Below are 16,589 nucleotides of genomic sequence, written 5' to 3' on the forward strand. Positions count from 1 at the left end.
GAGAGCGAAAGAACGAGGTTGGGAAGCGGCGAGAGCGAGAGAACGAGATTGCGGCGAGAGCGAGAGAACGAGATTGGGAAGCGGCGAGAGCGAGAGAACTAGATTGGGAAGCGGCGAGAGCGAGAGACGAGATTGGGAAGCGGCGAGAGAACGAGATTGGGAAGCGGCGAGAGCGAGAGAACTAGATTGGGAAGCGGCAAGAGCGAGAGAACTAGATTGAGAAGCGGCGAGAGAACTAGATTGGGAAGCGGCGAGAGCGAGAGAACGAGATTGGGAAGCGACGAGAGCGAGAGAACTAGATTGGGAAGCGGCGAGAGCGAGAGAACTAGATTGGGAAGCGGCGAGAGCGAGAGAACGAGATTGCGGCGAGAGCGAGAGAACGAGATTGGGAAGCGGCGAGAGCGAGAGAACTAGATTGGGAAGCGGCGAGAGCGAGAGAACTAGATTGAGAAGCGGCGAGAGAACTAGATTGGGAAGCGGCGAGAGCGAGAAAACGAGATTGGGAAGCGGCGAGAGCGAGAGAACGAGATTGGGAAGCGGCGAGAGCGAGAGAACTAGATTGGGAAGCGGCGAGAGCGAGAAGACCTTCTCTATTCCTTGCTCGCTCTTGCCGTTTCCGAATCTCGTTCCCTTGCTCTCGCGCGTTCCAGTAACTGGCTCCCGCCTGGAAGGCCTGGCTGCCGCACGTCACAACGCGTACGATTATGCGTCACAAAGAATTTTCTTGGACCGAGTCACAATTGGATAATTGCGGTATTTTCAAACACGACGACCGCGTCCTGACGCGATCATCGTTTTCTATGGAAAAGAGATGGAACACCGATACGTTCCGTCATTGTTTATCGGGTTTCACAATTTTACCGCGGCGTAGATTAATGGCAATAAATCGAGCCGTCCTCGTTTGCGCGATCCTCATCCTGATCGTGATAAAACGTTTTCTTTTTTTTTTCTGTGCGGTTCGATAACGATCCATAAAACGGAATTTTTCGAAGGCATTTTTCATCGGTGGTCTTCCGTCGTGGATTACTTTAATATTGTTTTACGAACGGATTAGCTTGTTCTAATGGGAATCGTGGGTATTATTGCGAGCAATTTAGAAACAAAGTTGGATGTCAGGTTGTTCAGAATTGTGTTGAGAGTTATGGAACAGTAAATGAGCCGTTTATTTTGAAAGTGGCTTAAGTCACTTTACCGTAATGAAAAGTGGTGATTTTTCAATGTTTATACGAAATTATTTATACTGAGAAAAATATCAGTATCCTGAGATAACAAATACAAGTAAATCTTCTCGAAAGTTAGCATCCATGTTTAAAAAATATAAACCCTTATATATATACCCTTATATATATAAACCCTTAAATATATCGACTTAAAAACAAAGTGACTTATACCACTTTCAAAATAAATGGCTCATATGTTGTCTATGGGTGTCCCAAAATTATGATACACTTCTGAAGTCATTTGCCACAATTAATGTACACATAGCACAGTAAATTCTCCCCAATTTTGCTTCAGCTTGTAAACAAAAATGAACAATTTTTGGAAGAGACGATACGATCATTCGAGCCTCGCACCTCGTTTTTATGATTGTTGACAATCGGCAACCGTAAGCTGCGTTGTTTTATAAGTGCGACAAGACTGAATTTATTTGGACCCTTTGTCATTTTTCTCACAATCTAAGCTCAAGCGAAGGAACTTTTCTGCCGACTCTTGTGGATGCAAAAACTATCTGTCGTACGCCGGTGGTGCCACTTTGGTGCCATTTTAAAAAACTGAAATAACATTTGAACTATATTTCTTGGGTGTTAAAAGGCAGCAAACTGTACGAAAATTTTTGGATGACTTATCTTAATTTTAGGTATTTATATTACCGCCATCTTCGAAATTTTTTTTTAAATCTAAAATTTCGAAGCTATTGTGCCGGCGTCAAATAAAAGAATCATATCTAAGATCTGCGGACGGCATAGTGTTAATAATTTCAACAATTTGGAGACACTTTCAAAATAAACGGCTCAAATATAGTACTGTGCAGTGCAGATTTCATTGGAATTGTCTGAATGCAAAATGCTTTTAGCGAAACAATGTTCTTGTTGTATTTCTATCCTATTATATATTAGATGATTTTTAAACGAGTTTGCAACGATTTTTTATACAATTTGAATTCAAAATGCAGCGCTGAGAGGGAGATATATAGCTATAAAGTTCGGAAATAGTATTATTAAATAGTATTAAATTAATATTAAAAAAATAGTATTAAATAGTATTAAATTAATATTTGAAAAATAGTATTAATTAGTATCAAAAGAATTCATTATTTTTTTTAAGTTATAATAGTGTTATACTTTCTACAACAAATAAAATAACTCCACGGCATCTTTTTTTTGTGTACAGAACCAAGGAGGACCTGGCGGTCCGACAAGTCAGAATGCCAGCACCCAGCAAGGTCCAGGAGGTCCCATGGTGCCAGGTCAGATGGGGCCTAATGGACCCCAAGGCGCGTCTCACATGATGCAGTCAGGTCCGAACCAGATGGGATCCAGTGGACCTGGACAGATGAGTGGAGGAGGGCCAGGCCAAATGGGACCAGGAGTTCCGAGCCAAATGGGGCCCGGTGGGCCCAATCAGATGGGACCGGGCGGTCCGGGTCCTATTGGACCTAGTCACATGTCGCAAGGAAGTGGAGGTCCCGGAGGACCTGGAGGTCCTCACATGAGTCAAGGACCGGGCCAGATGGGTCCTGGCAGTGGTCCTGGTGGAATGGGTCCTGGAGGACCGCCCAATACGCAGATGGTTCCAGGAGGAGCAGGACACATGAGTGGTCCCCCTGGGCCCGGTCACATGAGTTCTGCATCCGGTCCTCCTGGAGCTGGTCACATGAGTTCAAGCGGTCCCCCAGGACCAGGTCATATGAACACGAACGGCCCCCCTGGGTCAGGGCACGTTAATACCAGTGGACCCCCAGGGTCGGGACACATGAGCTCCGGAGGACCTCCAGGATCGACTCACATGAATACCAGTGGACCTCCTGGGCCAGGAAGTCATTTAAATAGCGGGCCGCCTATTCCTAGTCACATGAACGCGAGTGGGCCTCCAGGAGCTGCGCACATGAGTTCCAGTGGACCAGGTAGTCACATGGGACCCGGTGGTCCGGGTCAGATGCCACCCAGCGGGCCCAATACACATAACATGCCACCGGGTGGCCCAAATCAAATGGGTCCTGGCGGTCCGAATCAGATGGTGCCCAGCAGTCAATCCCCAATGGGTCCTTCTTCCATGGGACCTGTAGGACCTACAGGGCAAATGGGGCACAATGGTCCCACGCAGATGGGCCCTAACGGACCGGGACAAATGAATATGGGAGCCACGACGACACAACTGGGTATGGGGCCAGGAGGTCCTGGAAATCAAATGGGACCTGGAGGACTTGGAGGGCAGATAGGGCCAGGTAATGGTCCTGGAGGACAATTGGGGCCGAACGGGCTTGGGCAAATGGGAGGTGGGAGCGGACCCGGAGGACAAATGCCTCCTGGAAACGGGCCTGGAGGACCTATGGGTCCTGGAAGTGGGCCAGGCGGGCAGATGGGATCCAGCAGTGGACCCACGAGTCAAATGGGCGTGGGAAACGGTCCTGGAGGACAGATCGGATCGGGAGGAGGTAGTGGAAGCCAAGTGGGGCCAGGAAATCCTCCAGGGAATCAAATGCCTCCTGGAAGTGGACCAGGCGGACAAATGGGTCCGGGAAGTGGGCCTGGAAACCAGATGGGTGGTCCGGGAAGTGGTCCTAGTGGACAAATGGGCCCGGGGAGCGGTCCGGCTGGACAAATGGGACCGGGAAATCTGCCTGGAAGTCAGATGGGTCCGGGGAGTCTACCTGGAAGTCAGATGGGTCCGGGAAATCTATCTGGAAGCGGTCCTAGTGCACAAATGGGACCTGGTGGACAGATGGGGCCTAGCGCACAAATGGGACCCAGTTGTCCTGGAGGACAAATGGGGCCTGGCGGACCAGGAAGCCAAATGACACCCGGAGGTCCTGGAGGAAGTCAGATGGGACCTGGAGGCGGACCTGGAAATCAAATAGGTCCCAATGGTCCATCCAATCAGTTGAGCCATGGTGCTTCGGGCAATCAGTTGGGTCCAAACGGAGTAAGTGGTCAACCGTCCTCTGGTCAAATGGGACCTAGCTCGCAAAGTCAGCCAATGGGGCCTACCGGATCGACACCGATGGGACCTGGCACACCTGTGAATCAGATGAGCCAAACTGGGCCTGGTCCAACAGTACCTTCCGGCCCTAGTGGTCCACCAGGACCTTGTCAAATTGGTCCTTCCGGAGGTCCTCCTGGACCCGGTCAAGAAAATTTGAATGCATTGCAAAAAGCCATCGATTCGATGGAGGAAAGAGGACTTCAAGAAGATCCACGATACTCCCAGCTGCTCGCTTTGAAGGCTCGACAAGGTAGCATTGGCGAAAAGCAAGCTTTCAGCTCGCAACAGTTGCAGCAGCTACGGTACGTCGTAGCAGAGAAAGTATTAATGAATTTATAACTATTTCGGAATACTGATATTTCATAGAGAACTGTTTGCAGAGTACAGATAATGGCGTACCGATTATTGGCAAGGAACCAACCGTTAACTCCTCAACTAACACTCGCCCTTCAAGGTTAGCTTGCTTTTAATTTGTTGGTTTAATTGTTAACGTAGAAAATTCTCGCTTTTGTCTGCAGTAGATAATTGGGCAGTCTCAATGTAATTATCTGAATGTTCAGCTATGACAATACAAAAACAGGGTAGAATGATCTATGCTGAGAGTTTGATCTAACATTGTTATAAATAGGTGGAGCCCCTCCTCCTCCTCCAGGTATGGTGCAACGACCTCCTATAGACCCAACTCAAGCAACCGCCCCTACTACAGGACCACAAATTCCTGGGCCAAATGTAATTGGCCCTGCGGTACCTCCAAGACCTGGTTGTCAAACCCCGCAACAACAACAACCACCTCCTCAGACTGGCGCTAAAACCAATAGAGTAACAAGCGTTGCCAAACCAGCTGGATTGGACCCGTTACTGATATTACAGGAACGCGAGAACAGGTATTTTAATTTATCAGATAGCCCTGCACCCCTTAATACAGTAAAGACTAAGTTGCACATTTTGAACTTGAACAGAGTGGCGGCTCGAATAGCACTACGCATGGAACAGCTAAGCAATTTACCCACCAACATGCCAGAAGACCTCCGCATTCAAGCTCAAATTGAACTTCGAATGCTCAGAGTGTTGAATTTCCAAAGACAGTTACGATCAGAGGTAACTATCTAACATTTTGAATAGCGTCTTCTATAGATCCTAATCACATTATCTTCAGATTCTAGCCTGTACGAGAAAGGACACTACCTTAGAGACTGCAGTGAATGTAAAGGCCTACAAACGTACGAAGAAGCAGAGTCTCCGAGAAGCTAGGGCCACGGAGAAGCTAGAGAAACAACAGAAATTGGAAGCTGAACGCAAACGTAGACAGAAACATCAGGTAATTTTATTTAATAGTTTTGTCCACTTGAATAATAGTAACAAGTGAACCTTCTTTTTTTTGTTTAAAGGAATTCCTCAGTTCCGTGCTTCAGCATGGCAAGGACTTTAAAGAGTTCCATAGAAATAATTTGGCCAGGTTGGGCAGGCTGAACAAGGCTGTACTAAATTATCATGCGAACGCCGAACGTGAACAGAAAAAGGAGCAAGAACGTATCGAGAAGGAACGTATGAGACGTCTTATGGCGGAAGACGAAGAGGGATATAGAAAACTGATCGATCAGAAGAAAGACAAGCGATTGGCCTTCCTGCTGTCTCAGACCGACGAGTATATCAGTAATTTAACTGAGATGGTGAAGCAGCACAAGATCGAGCAGAAGAGGAAGCAGGTGGAGGAACAGAAGCGTAAAAAGGTAACTGAAAATTGCGCAAATAAGATCTTGACGAGATAATGTGTCTGGATCAGTCACTCTTTTAATTATTCATGCTATTTTCATCTAGCAAAAGAAGAAGAAGTTGCAAGATGGCGAGGGAGGCGAAGATGGTAGCAACAACGAAGACTCTCGCGTGGGTGTGATAGAGACATCTACAGGCCGTACATTAACAGGAGAAGAAGCGCCATTGATGAGTCATCTTCAAGCGTTCTTAGAATCTCACCCTGGTTGGGAACCGATCGAGTCGGAAAGCGAAGACGACGACGACGACGATGATGATGAAAATGGCGACGGCGAAGATAAATCGGACCATAAAGAAAAGGCCGCAGGTGATTCCGAAGAAGATAAAGTTAAGAAAACAATTCATAAAGCCAAAGTGGAGGACGATGAATATAAAACCGAGGAACAGACCTATTACAGTATTGCTCACACTGTTCATGAAGTAGTAACCGAGCAGGCCTCCATTATGGTGAATGGAAAGTTGAAAGAGTATCAGATTAAAGGCCTCGAGTGGCTGGTATCGTTATTCAATAATAATCTCAATGGTATCCTTGCTGATGAGATGGGTCTCGGCAAGACTATCCAGACGATAGCTTTAGTAACCTACTTGATGGAAAAGAAGAAGGTCAACGGACCGTTCCTTATCATCGTTCCGCTGTCCACTTTATCGAATTGGGTTCTTGAGTTTGAAAAATGGGCTCCCAGCGTCGTGGTGGTGTCGTATAAGGGTTCACCAGCTGGCAGAAGAGCTATTCAGTCCCAGATGAGAGCCACGAAGTTCAACGTCTTACTCACTACTTACGAATACGTTATCAAGGACAAGGGAGTCTTGGCGAAACTGCAGTGGAAGTACATGATCATCGACGAGGGTCACAGAATGAAGAATCACCACTGTAAGCTGACGCAAGTCTTGAATACACATTATTTAGCGCCTCATCGACTCCTCCTGACGGGAACACCGTTGCAAAACAAACTGCCAGAATTGTGGGCGTTGCTGAATTTCTTGCTACCTTCCATCTTCAAGTCCTGCAGCACTTTCGAACAATGGTTTAACGCTCCTTTCGCCACCACCGGTGAAAAAGTCGAACTGAACGAAGAAGAAACGATCCTCATCATCCGTCGTTTGCACAAAGTGTTGCGGCCCTTCTTGCTGAGACGTCTGAAGAAGGAAGTCGAGTCCCAGCTACCAGACAAGGTCGAGTACATTATCAAGTGCGACATGTCTGGACTGCAGAAGGTGCTGTACAAACACATGCAGAGCAAGGGTGTGCTATTGACCGATGGTTCGGAGAAGGGCAAGCAGGGCAAGGGTGGTGCCAAGGCTTTAATGAACACCATCGTACAACTGAGAAAACTGTGCAATCATCCGTTCATGTTCCAAGCGATCGAGGAGAAATACTGCGAACACGTAGGCACCCAGGGCTCCGGAGTAATCACCGGACCGGATTTGTACCGAGCGTCCGGCAAGTTTGAATTGCTGGACCGTATCCTTCCCAAGCTGAAAGCCACCAACCACAGAGTGCTGCTGTTCTGTCAAATGACCCAGTTAATGACAATCATGGAGGACTACCTGAACTGGCGGGGATTCATGTACCTGCGACTGGACGGAACAACGAAGGCCGAAGACAGAGGCGATTTATTGAAGAAATTCAACGACCCCGGTTCCGAATACTTCCTATTCCTGCTATCTACCCGCGCCGGTGGCTTAGGATTGAACCTCCAGGCCGCCGACACCGTTATCATCTTCGATTCCGACTGGAATCCTCATCAGGACCTTCAGGCTCAAGACAGAGCTCATAGGATCGGCCAAAAGAACGAAGTCCGTGTGCTTCGGCTGATGACAGTGAACTCCGTCGAAGAGAGAATCTTGGCCGCGGCCAGATACAAGCTGAACATGGACGAGAAGGTCATCCAGGCGGGTATGTTTGACCAAAAGTCCACCGGGTCCGAGCGGCAGCAGTTCTTGCAGAGTATTCTGCATCAGGACGATGCCGAAGACGAAGAAGAGAACGAGGTGCCGGACGATGAGACGGTGAATCAGATGATCGCTCGTACAGAGGGCGAGTTCGAGATATTCCAGAAGTTGGACTTGGAACGGAGGAGAGAAGAAGCGAAGTTCGGGCACAGTAGGAAGGCTCGGTTGTTGGAGGAGAAAGAGTTGCCAGACTGGTTGGTGAAAGACGATGATGAGGTCGAGAGATGGACCTATGAAGAGGACGAGCCTGGTTTCCTTGGTCGGGGATCCAGGCAGAGGAAGGAGGTCGATTATTCTGACAGTTTGACGGAGAAGGAATGGTTGAAGGCAATCGACGACGATGGCGCGGACTACGAGGAAGAAGAAGAGGATGATAAGAAGAAGAAAAAGACTCGGAAGAGAAAGAAAAAGAGCGAGGAAGACGACGAGCCTATGCCAAAGAAACGAAGGGGGGCCGGGACCTCCATCGACCCGAAGATCAAACGAGCAATGAAAAGGCTGATCATGACGGTAATTAATTACACGGACAGCACAGATGGCAGGTTACTCAGCGAGCCATTTATGAAGCTACCTTCCAGAAGAGAATTGCCAGACTACTACGAGATCATTAAGAAACCACTGACCATCAATAAATTACTGCAAAAGATCGAAGAGGGAAAGGTAAGCTTGAGATTCGCGACGGCGTAAGATTGTTCGTATAAAAATTAATCTTTGTTCACAGTACAACGACTTCGACGACCTCGAGAAGGACTTCATGCAGCTCTGCAAGAATGCGCAGATCTATAACGAGGAGGCCTCTTTGATACACGAAGATTCTATCGTACTGCAGTCAGTTTTTACTAATGCTCGACAACGGATCGAAGAGGAGGGTAATACTTCCGACATTGACGATAAAGGTGACTTGCGTTGCCACTGCAATTTGTTCAGAGTATATCAGCAATTTGCAGTTGTTTTCATTTGAAAGTCACATATTTTGTTCTAAATAGTATCATGTACTTTAATTCAATGTTACGAAGTTATATACGATGTTATTTGGAAAAACATTTACGACCTTCTTCGCATTATTTGAAAATGTTCGTAATGTCGTAAGTATGTAACGCGAATCGCTTTTGTTTCAAGGTGACGGTGAAGATGGATCGGACGCCGACTCCAGCGTGCGAATGAAGATAAAATTAAAAGGGAGGAAGGGCGAGGGTCGCGGAGGGCGCAGAAAAAGAGTCACAAAGAAGTATATTTCCGACGACGACGACGACGCCGACGATAACTAAGAGACTCGTATGTGATTTGATAGGGATACAAGGAGAGAATAGGTAAGGCACCTTTAATCAGCTATCTCGAAGTCTAACTATTATCCGATGTGCACAATTGTTATGATATAGTTGAGCTATATGAAATTCCGCGGGAACGTTGCACTATGAATTATAGTATGGAAATACTATTGTCGGTCAAGTTGTATGTCGGCGTGGTCCTCTGACAACAGCGAACTATCTTCGGAGTCGTACGTTGAATACCAAGTTCTGTAGATTTGATACGAATTGTAATAGGGCGACGGATCGCATCACTTCGTTTCCTCTATTTTCTCTTTCTCGTCTATTCTTTTCTTTTATTTGACGCAAGTGTACGTGCAGAACTTGTACGGCGTGTACAGTAAGATGTAGCGTTAACGATTATATGAGAAATGAACACATTACGTAATTTTATTTTAATTTTTAATTAGCGGGCACGCACCGCGACAAACGTAGCTGTGGTATATTAATGATTCGAGCGAACTTCCTTTCATTCAGATCGCGTTTTTAGTTCGAGCGTTCGAGGGTGATTAACGAGGACTATAATTTCGGTGAGAGCAACTCTCTCTCTCTTCGATCGATCATATTTTTTAATTATCTTAAAGCTTATATTACATTCACGACAAAATGATTTCTATAATTCGATCCGCCTCGTTACTCGCTTTCGCCTGCTAACAATTTTAATTGATGAAGAATCAGAGAGACGTGCACGTGAGAAACGTTGATTATTCAGATTAGGGATTTGCATCGATCGTGTTCTCCGTGAGTTTCGAGTATCGTTCGGATGGTTCCTTCGCGTGTATAGGATCCTCTATATCGGCCGGGGGACTCGTCTCTTTTTCGTAACATTTTCGTCCAACATTGTTCAGTAACGCGCAGCAGAAAAGTCACGTGAGATCCGATTATTTCATTTACACTGTATTGTAACTTGATCTTATATATATATATATATACGTATAAGTGAATAAATCTGAAAAACCTTGATTTGTGTACCACATTCTTATTATTCTAAGCGTTACTTAAGCAAACGAATACTGGTAAGCGAAGCATGGCCTGTTACTCTTCGTACTTCTGCTACTCGAAATTTAACTGTCTATGTTTGCCTATCACACAGATAACTCCACGTATTTTTATTTTAGACCATTACTGTTTGACGTTTCTATCTAGATACAAATATCGAGCGATTTCAGTCAATGCCCTCTTCTTCTTTAAGTATTATAAATTCAGTGGCAGTCTCGGAGAGGGCGTTTTTCCTTCTTTTAGTCTTAAGAAGATATTTTTTCAGTGCATTTCTATTTTTTTAGAAAATAGTCGTAATTACGTTTAACGATATTTTATAGTCCACGCAACTCTGTACAATTTTATTGCTATTAAAAATATTATTATTATTATTATTATTATTATTAATTCTCAATTCACTGCATTCTTCTAATTTTTACTTTCCTTCACTTCGTTGTTTGTCGATAGCAAATATTTCTCGATTCTTGCGAACGTGACAACGGAAATATCTAAACAGAGCAGCGCGTCCTTGAAGAAGTGCACCAGATAATGCGAATTCAATTCCATCCAGGCAGCGAGCGTTACATCCCGGTGTGCACGTAATTAACGAAACACTCTTCAATCTTCGTCACATTCATTAGCAGATAGCAGCCCGCGTATATTACACGCGCGCGTTACGCAGACGGTGAATAGATATGCAAATGAAATCTTATCAGAGATGCATCCAAATGTCATCTGTATCAATGCCATCCTGTTAGCGTAATATTTGTCTCCGGGATGTACGGGGTGTCGGAGAAAGATACGAACTGTCCCGATTTTGCATCATCTTCAAACAATGTGGTGCTACAGTTTTAAAGCTATTTACACCAACGGAACAAAAAGACGCGTCTTGCACAATCTTAATTCGACGCTGTCTTCGCTAAAGTGGTCTAAAAACAGTTTTTTAAAAGAATTTCAATTTAAAATTATTTTTCAAGATTTACCTCGTTCGACGTTTCAACTTTTCTTATAACGATTCCTAGAGCGTGGATTTTTATTGAAAATAAGAATTGTCCAAGTTGACAAGTCGGATAAAAATGTGTTTCGATATTTTCGAATTCTTCTAACGTCATCGCCGTTTTGCTTTTACGAAAAAATGCATAAAATCCGCGGTCTGCTGGTCATTGAATTAATTTGGTAAAAAAACAAGCGTGCACAAGATATCGATAGAAACAGTTTTGACACGAAGATTCGTTTCGAAGATTCGTTTTCGTTACAACTCTCCGAAAACGATGTTCCAGATTTTCTAGCAATTCTGCGTCAGCGTCGGTTCGTTATCAAAAGACTTCTTGAGCAGCAGCGAATCGTCTGATCGTTCGCGGTTGCCTCGGCCCTCTCTTCTTTAGATTATTGTGAAGATGAAAAGCAGAATGAATCGCTTTCGATTCCACGGTGCAGCGAACAAGTTTGAACGGTTCGGTGTGCTCGAGATCTCCGTCGAAACTTACTCCGTTTCCTGGGTTTACACGGCGAAAATGAAGGAAGAAGGTGAGGAAATTACGTGTCAGCCTCGCGTCAAAGATTCCGCTCATGTGAACCCGCTGCGAGGATCCTTAGTGTTTCCACGAAACCCGTCGTGTACTCCGGTATTTCACGCCATAGTTCCCCCTTTTTTGGATTTCATCGTGCTTCAGAAAACCGCAGGATGATTTCTATGACTTTTGAATCTCGGAAGGTTCGAATGAAAAAGAAAAGAAAACAATTACAGTAAAATCGGACAACAATGACAGAATGTATCTTTTATGATTATTTTTCGAATGAAAACTATTACTATAAAACTATTACTATATTCGAATGAGAAAGAAAAGAAAACAATTACAGTAAAATCGAACAACAATGATAGAATGTATCTTTTATGATTGTTTTTCGAATGAAAACTATTACTATATTCGAATGAAAAAGAAAAGAAAACAATTACAGTAAAATCGAACAACAATGGCAGAACGTATCTTTTATGATTATTTTTCGAATGAAAACTATTACTATAAAACTATTACTATATTCGAATGAAAAAGAAAAGAAAACAATTACAATAAAATCGAACAACAATGACAGAATATATCTTTTATGATTATTTTTCGAATGAAAACTATTACTATAAAACTATTACTATTCGAATAGAAAAAGAAAAGAAAACAATTACAATAAAATCGAACAACAATGACAGAATATATCTTTTATGATTATTTTTCGAATGAAAACTATTACTATAAAACTATTACTATTCGAATAGAAAAAGAAAAGAAAACAATTACAATAAAATCGAACAACAATGACAAAACGTATCTTTTATGGAATATATAACTTCTATTGACATTTCGACGTTCCGGGACAGCTTTCGATAATAACAATTAATAAATTGAAAATGATTTTTTAACCCTATCTAGCAACTGTCGAACATCCATTAACTGTTGGTAACAAGTTTAGTACAGCCGGAAATTTGAACGGAGTTTCGCTGCTGTTCATTCGATTAAAAATATAATTGAAACTTCATCGGCCGAAAAACTTGGTCCACCGAATTTTCTGAATTGTTTACAAACTAATATGTACTTGCTGCAAGCGTTCAATAAGGACGTCTTCCGCGAATGATTCATTCCCAGCTGCCTCTCAGGTATTAGCAGCGTCGCAGGTATGGGATCTGCTTATCGGATTATTTTATCCTCCGCGCAAATCCTCCTCGATCAGTATTACGTCGTAAACAAGATTTTTTCCCCAGCAGCACCAGTTTCTCGCATTTAAAATAGTTGATTTATAGACGATGCATTTACAACCCCCATAAAAACGATGTAACTGGCTAGCATAAGCGTGTATCTTGGAGCTTAATTTATAATCTAATTATCCGATACTCCTTCCAGCTCGACCCGAGCTGTCTGCGGTTTAAACAAAAGGACGAGTCGTTCAAATGGACGCAGCTAAAACCGGAAGGGGCTGGATCCGAAAGATCCTTTGATCGCGGAAAAAAAAAGAAAGAATCGACGCGTACTTGCTACACGCGTGGCAGCTTAATTACCGTCCACGGTCGAGTGTGAAATTGTCAATTACTATGGGTGGCATGCCCTCTTTGCATCGGTTTTCCAATTAATCCGGGAGAGCAGGCCACCCGAACGACTAATCGTCTCGCCCTCCCTTTTCTTTGAACGATCGTAGAATTTTTGAACCACCACCGCCGCCGCCGTTCCGTACATCCTTGTTTTCCGTCGAGCATCGATTATATCTCCCATATAGCCCCAGTGGTTTTGCTGAACAATCGATCGCAAACAACCGGACAATCGTAAATTGTGCTCGTTGCTTAAGTAATGAGCAAAACTTCGGCTCGGTGACCCGCTGCCGCAGACGTTGGCGAGTACGAGCACTTACGCAAATTACGACCAATATGTTTAAAAAGGACGATGGGACAAGGTGCGGTTTGCAAAAGGTACGGTTAATCTAAAACCATCCGCGTTAATTTTATCGCTTTTCGTATGTTTCCGTTGCGGACACGAGAGCCGATTACATATTACATCGAGAACATTTGTCGCTCTGTACGAAGGAAGTTGTTATTTGTATTATTTTGTAGACGTCGATTCCATTGAAACGGAATGCAGGATTATTAGAATTATCTTATATTATTATCTATTATTATTATTATCTATTATTATTATTATCTATTATTATTATTATCTATTATTATTATTATCTACTATTATTATTATCTATTATTATTATTATCTACTATTATTATTATCTATTATTATTATTATCTATTATTAGAGAATTATATTTTATATTTTTATCTTTTATTAGAATTTAGAATAAAGGATCGACGGATATTACGGTATGCAAATTTTCTACAAAGCATATATGAGCCGTTTATTTTGAAAGTGGCATAAGTCACTTTGTTTTTAAGTCGATATATTTAAGGGTTTGCGTTTTAACACGTTTCAAAATATGGATGCTAACTTTCGAGAAGATTTACTTGTATTTCTTATCTCAGGATACTGATATTTATCTCAGTATAAATAATTCCGTATAAACATTAAAAAATCAACACTTTTCATTACGGTAAAGTGACTTATGCGGAGAGGTGTACAAATAACGTAAAAACTGATAATTAGGAACTTCATAGAAAGGAACATAGAGCAAGAAGCAGGATTGTTATTTATTAAAAATATTAAAATTATATAATATTATTATTGAATTAAAAAAATTATTATTATAATTAAATTAAAATTAAATTATTATTATAATATTAAAGGAACAACATATTTCGAAATTTCCTGGAACTCCAAAAGTCATACAAATGCGAATTGTCGAAGACTTTCAATAATAAAAAAAACATTCTGCTAGGTCGTCAGAATTCTTCCCAAAGATCTTTGAGATAGCATTCCGAGAAACCTTGGAAAAACACAATGGCCTCGCAATATCAGGAATACTCAGAATGCGAAGGGCTATTCCGGTGGCCTTGGAATACGAAGTACTAAAAATGCGAAATGATTGGCACGAGATCTATTGTCGTCGATTCTAACGATCGGTTAAGAAAATACAAGATTAAGGGCGCGGAACAAAGGAGCATTGTTGATCCAGGAGAAGGGGTCACGATATGGTGTCGTGTCGGGTGCCCTGACCCGGCGCGGAAACTGTGGACTTATATAACCGTTTCCGGCCTGTACGAAACATAAAAACTTTCCTAATATAAACTTCGTCTATCAACGTCGCGGCTTCGGATGGATTTCATTCGCGATGCGATACGAGATACGTAAACCGGCCCCCTGTGTGTCGTTATAAAATGAAATAAAGCCGGCCATTGTCATCGGGACAATCTTTCGAACTTCTTACGGCAGAGCGACAGCATACGGGCCACCCGTTATGCTTATAATTAACCCTTTGCACTCGAGCGGCGAGTCTGAGGCGCCACTAAGAATTGTTACATCATTTTTCATTCAATAATTGTAACAGTATCAGATTTGTTGTATTTAAAACACTGTTAAAATTGCAATTATTGCAGTTGCCAATAGGCACAATTTCAGATGCATAAACTGCACCGAATCATGTGAAATAAAAATACTGCAGATCAGAAAGCATCTTTTGGATGTCGAATTAAAATAGCTCCGACTGCAAAGGGTTGACGAGAAAAACTTCGAGCATTAACCCTTTGCGGTCGAAGCTATTTGAATTCGAAATCCAAAACATGATTTCTGATCTACAGTAGTTCTATGTTATATAATTTATTGCGACTTACGCACATGAAATTGAGCCTGTTGACAAGTACAATGCAATTTTAATAGTTCCTTTTCAAGTAGAAACGAGACCGATGCTCTTAGAATAATTTTGAAAAATGGTACACCAATTTTTAGTGGCGCCTCAGAGTCGCCATTCGAGTGCAAAGGGTTAAAATCCCGATGACCCGGTGCCGCTCGAACAAGAAAAGAAAAAACGAACTGGCGGTTCTGCATCAAAATATAAATTATAAACGCGCGAAGATCTACGCTAATTTGCCAACCATTACGAGTTCGTGTGTCGCAAATGGCTCTTAGGTAACGGTGCAACGCGCCAATTACATGGAAACTTTACTTTCTGAAGCGCTTATGAGTCACAACTCGGATAACGATCTGAATTAGTCCAAGTAAATTAGTCCACCTTTGTTTACGCGGAGCGAAAGTCCCGCCGTCGTTGAGCAATTACGTTTTGAGTTTATACAGAAGCGTAAATTGTGGGGCAACACAACATCGGGCGCAGAATCATCGGTGTCGTTCTTCCCTCTAGAAGACATGTGCGCGCGTAGCATGATTAATCGTCTCGAAGTTGCACGTAAGCTTGTTTGCAAACCAGCCCTTTTTTTTCTGACGCCGATGATTAATCGTTCCCGACGGTTATTTATCGGCGCGACGGTCCCCATTCGGAGTCACTACTTTAGGCTATACTCATTACGAGGATCCGGTGTTTGATCTAGATACCATCGATTATCCTCTATTCGATTATCCTCGCGGATACCGGACTCCTTTACGAGCAAGATAATACCGTGGCTATGTGTGTATATATATATATATATGTCCATTTGAGGAACACGAATCTATTAATCCGGCATCGATTAGCACGCTCCCGTCGTTACGGTGTTTCGGGTTACGGATCTATCCCGCTTGATACCGCGTTAAATACTGATTGTAACCGTAAGATTCGCCCGTGCCGGGCAGCCGCGAGAACCGCCCACCAGTTCGTATTTCCATCATGATCGCAACAATGTGTAATGAAAAATGGTATCGCATTAACGATTTATGCTTTCAATCTACAGCTTTATAAAAATGCAAATATACAGGGTGACCCAAAAATGTCTCGTAATCCGAAAGTAGGGGATTCCTG

The 16,589-nt window shown here is 43.1% G+C and overlaps 1 protein-coding gene across 3 annotated transcripts in view; it reads left to right on the forward strand.

The window, feature by feature from the left end:
• Positions 1–10,199, forward strand: part of brm (ATP-dependent helicase brm) — a 38,154-nt gene extending 27,955 nt beyond the window's left edge. Inside the window, exons 1-10 of one of the 3 annotated variants that reach the window (XM_076522970.1) lie at positions 569–753; positions 2,392–4,505; positions 4,584–4,657; positions 4,832–5,087; positions 5,163–5,301; positions 5,360–5,521; positions 5,592–5,933; positions 6,022–8,589; positions 8,651–8,825; positions 9,049–10,199. In XM_076522970.1, coding sequence (XP_076379085.1) covers positions 2,458–4,505; positions 4,584–4,657; positions 4,832–5,087; positions 5,163–5,301; positions 5,360–5,521; positions 5,592–5,933; positions 6,022–8,589; positions 8,651–8,825; positions 9,049–9,197 — 5,913 coding nt within the window. In that variant the 5' untranslated portion in view covers positions 569–753; positions 2,392–2,457 and the 3' untranslated portion in view covers positions 9,198–10,199. Of the gene's footprint in view, positions 1–568; positions 754–2,391; positions 4,506–4,583; positions 4,658–4,831; positions 5,088–5,162; positions 5,302–5,359; positions 5,522–5,591; positions 5,934–6,021; positions 8,590–8,650; positions 8,826–9,048 lie in introns of those variants that run through there. The other 2 variants (XM_033483812.2, XM_033483811.2) reach the window with 2 other exon arrangements.
• Positions 10,200–16,589: the final 6,390 nt, after the last annotated feature.

This window comes from Megalopta genalis, chromosome 6, assembly GCF_051020955.1.
Source record: "Megalopta genalis isolate 19385.01 chromosome 6, iyMegGena1_principal, whole genome shotgun sequence".
Lineage (NCBI taxonomy): Eukaryota > Metazoa > Arthropoda > Insecta > Hymenoptera > Halictidae > Megalopta > Megalopta genalis.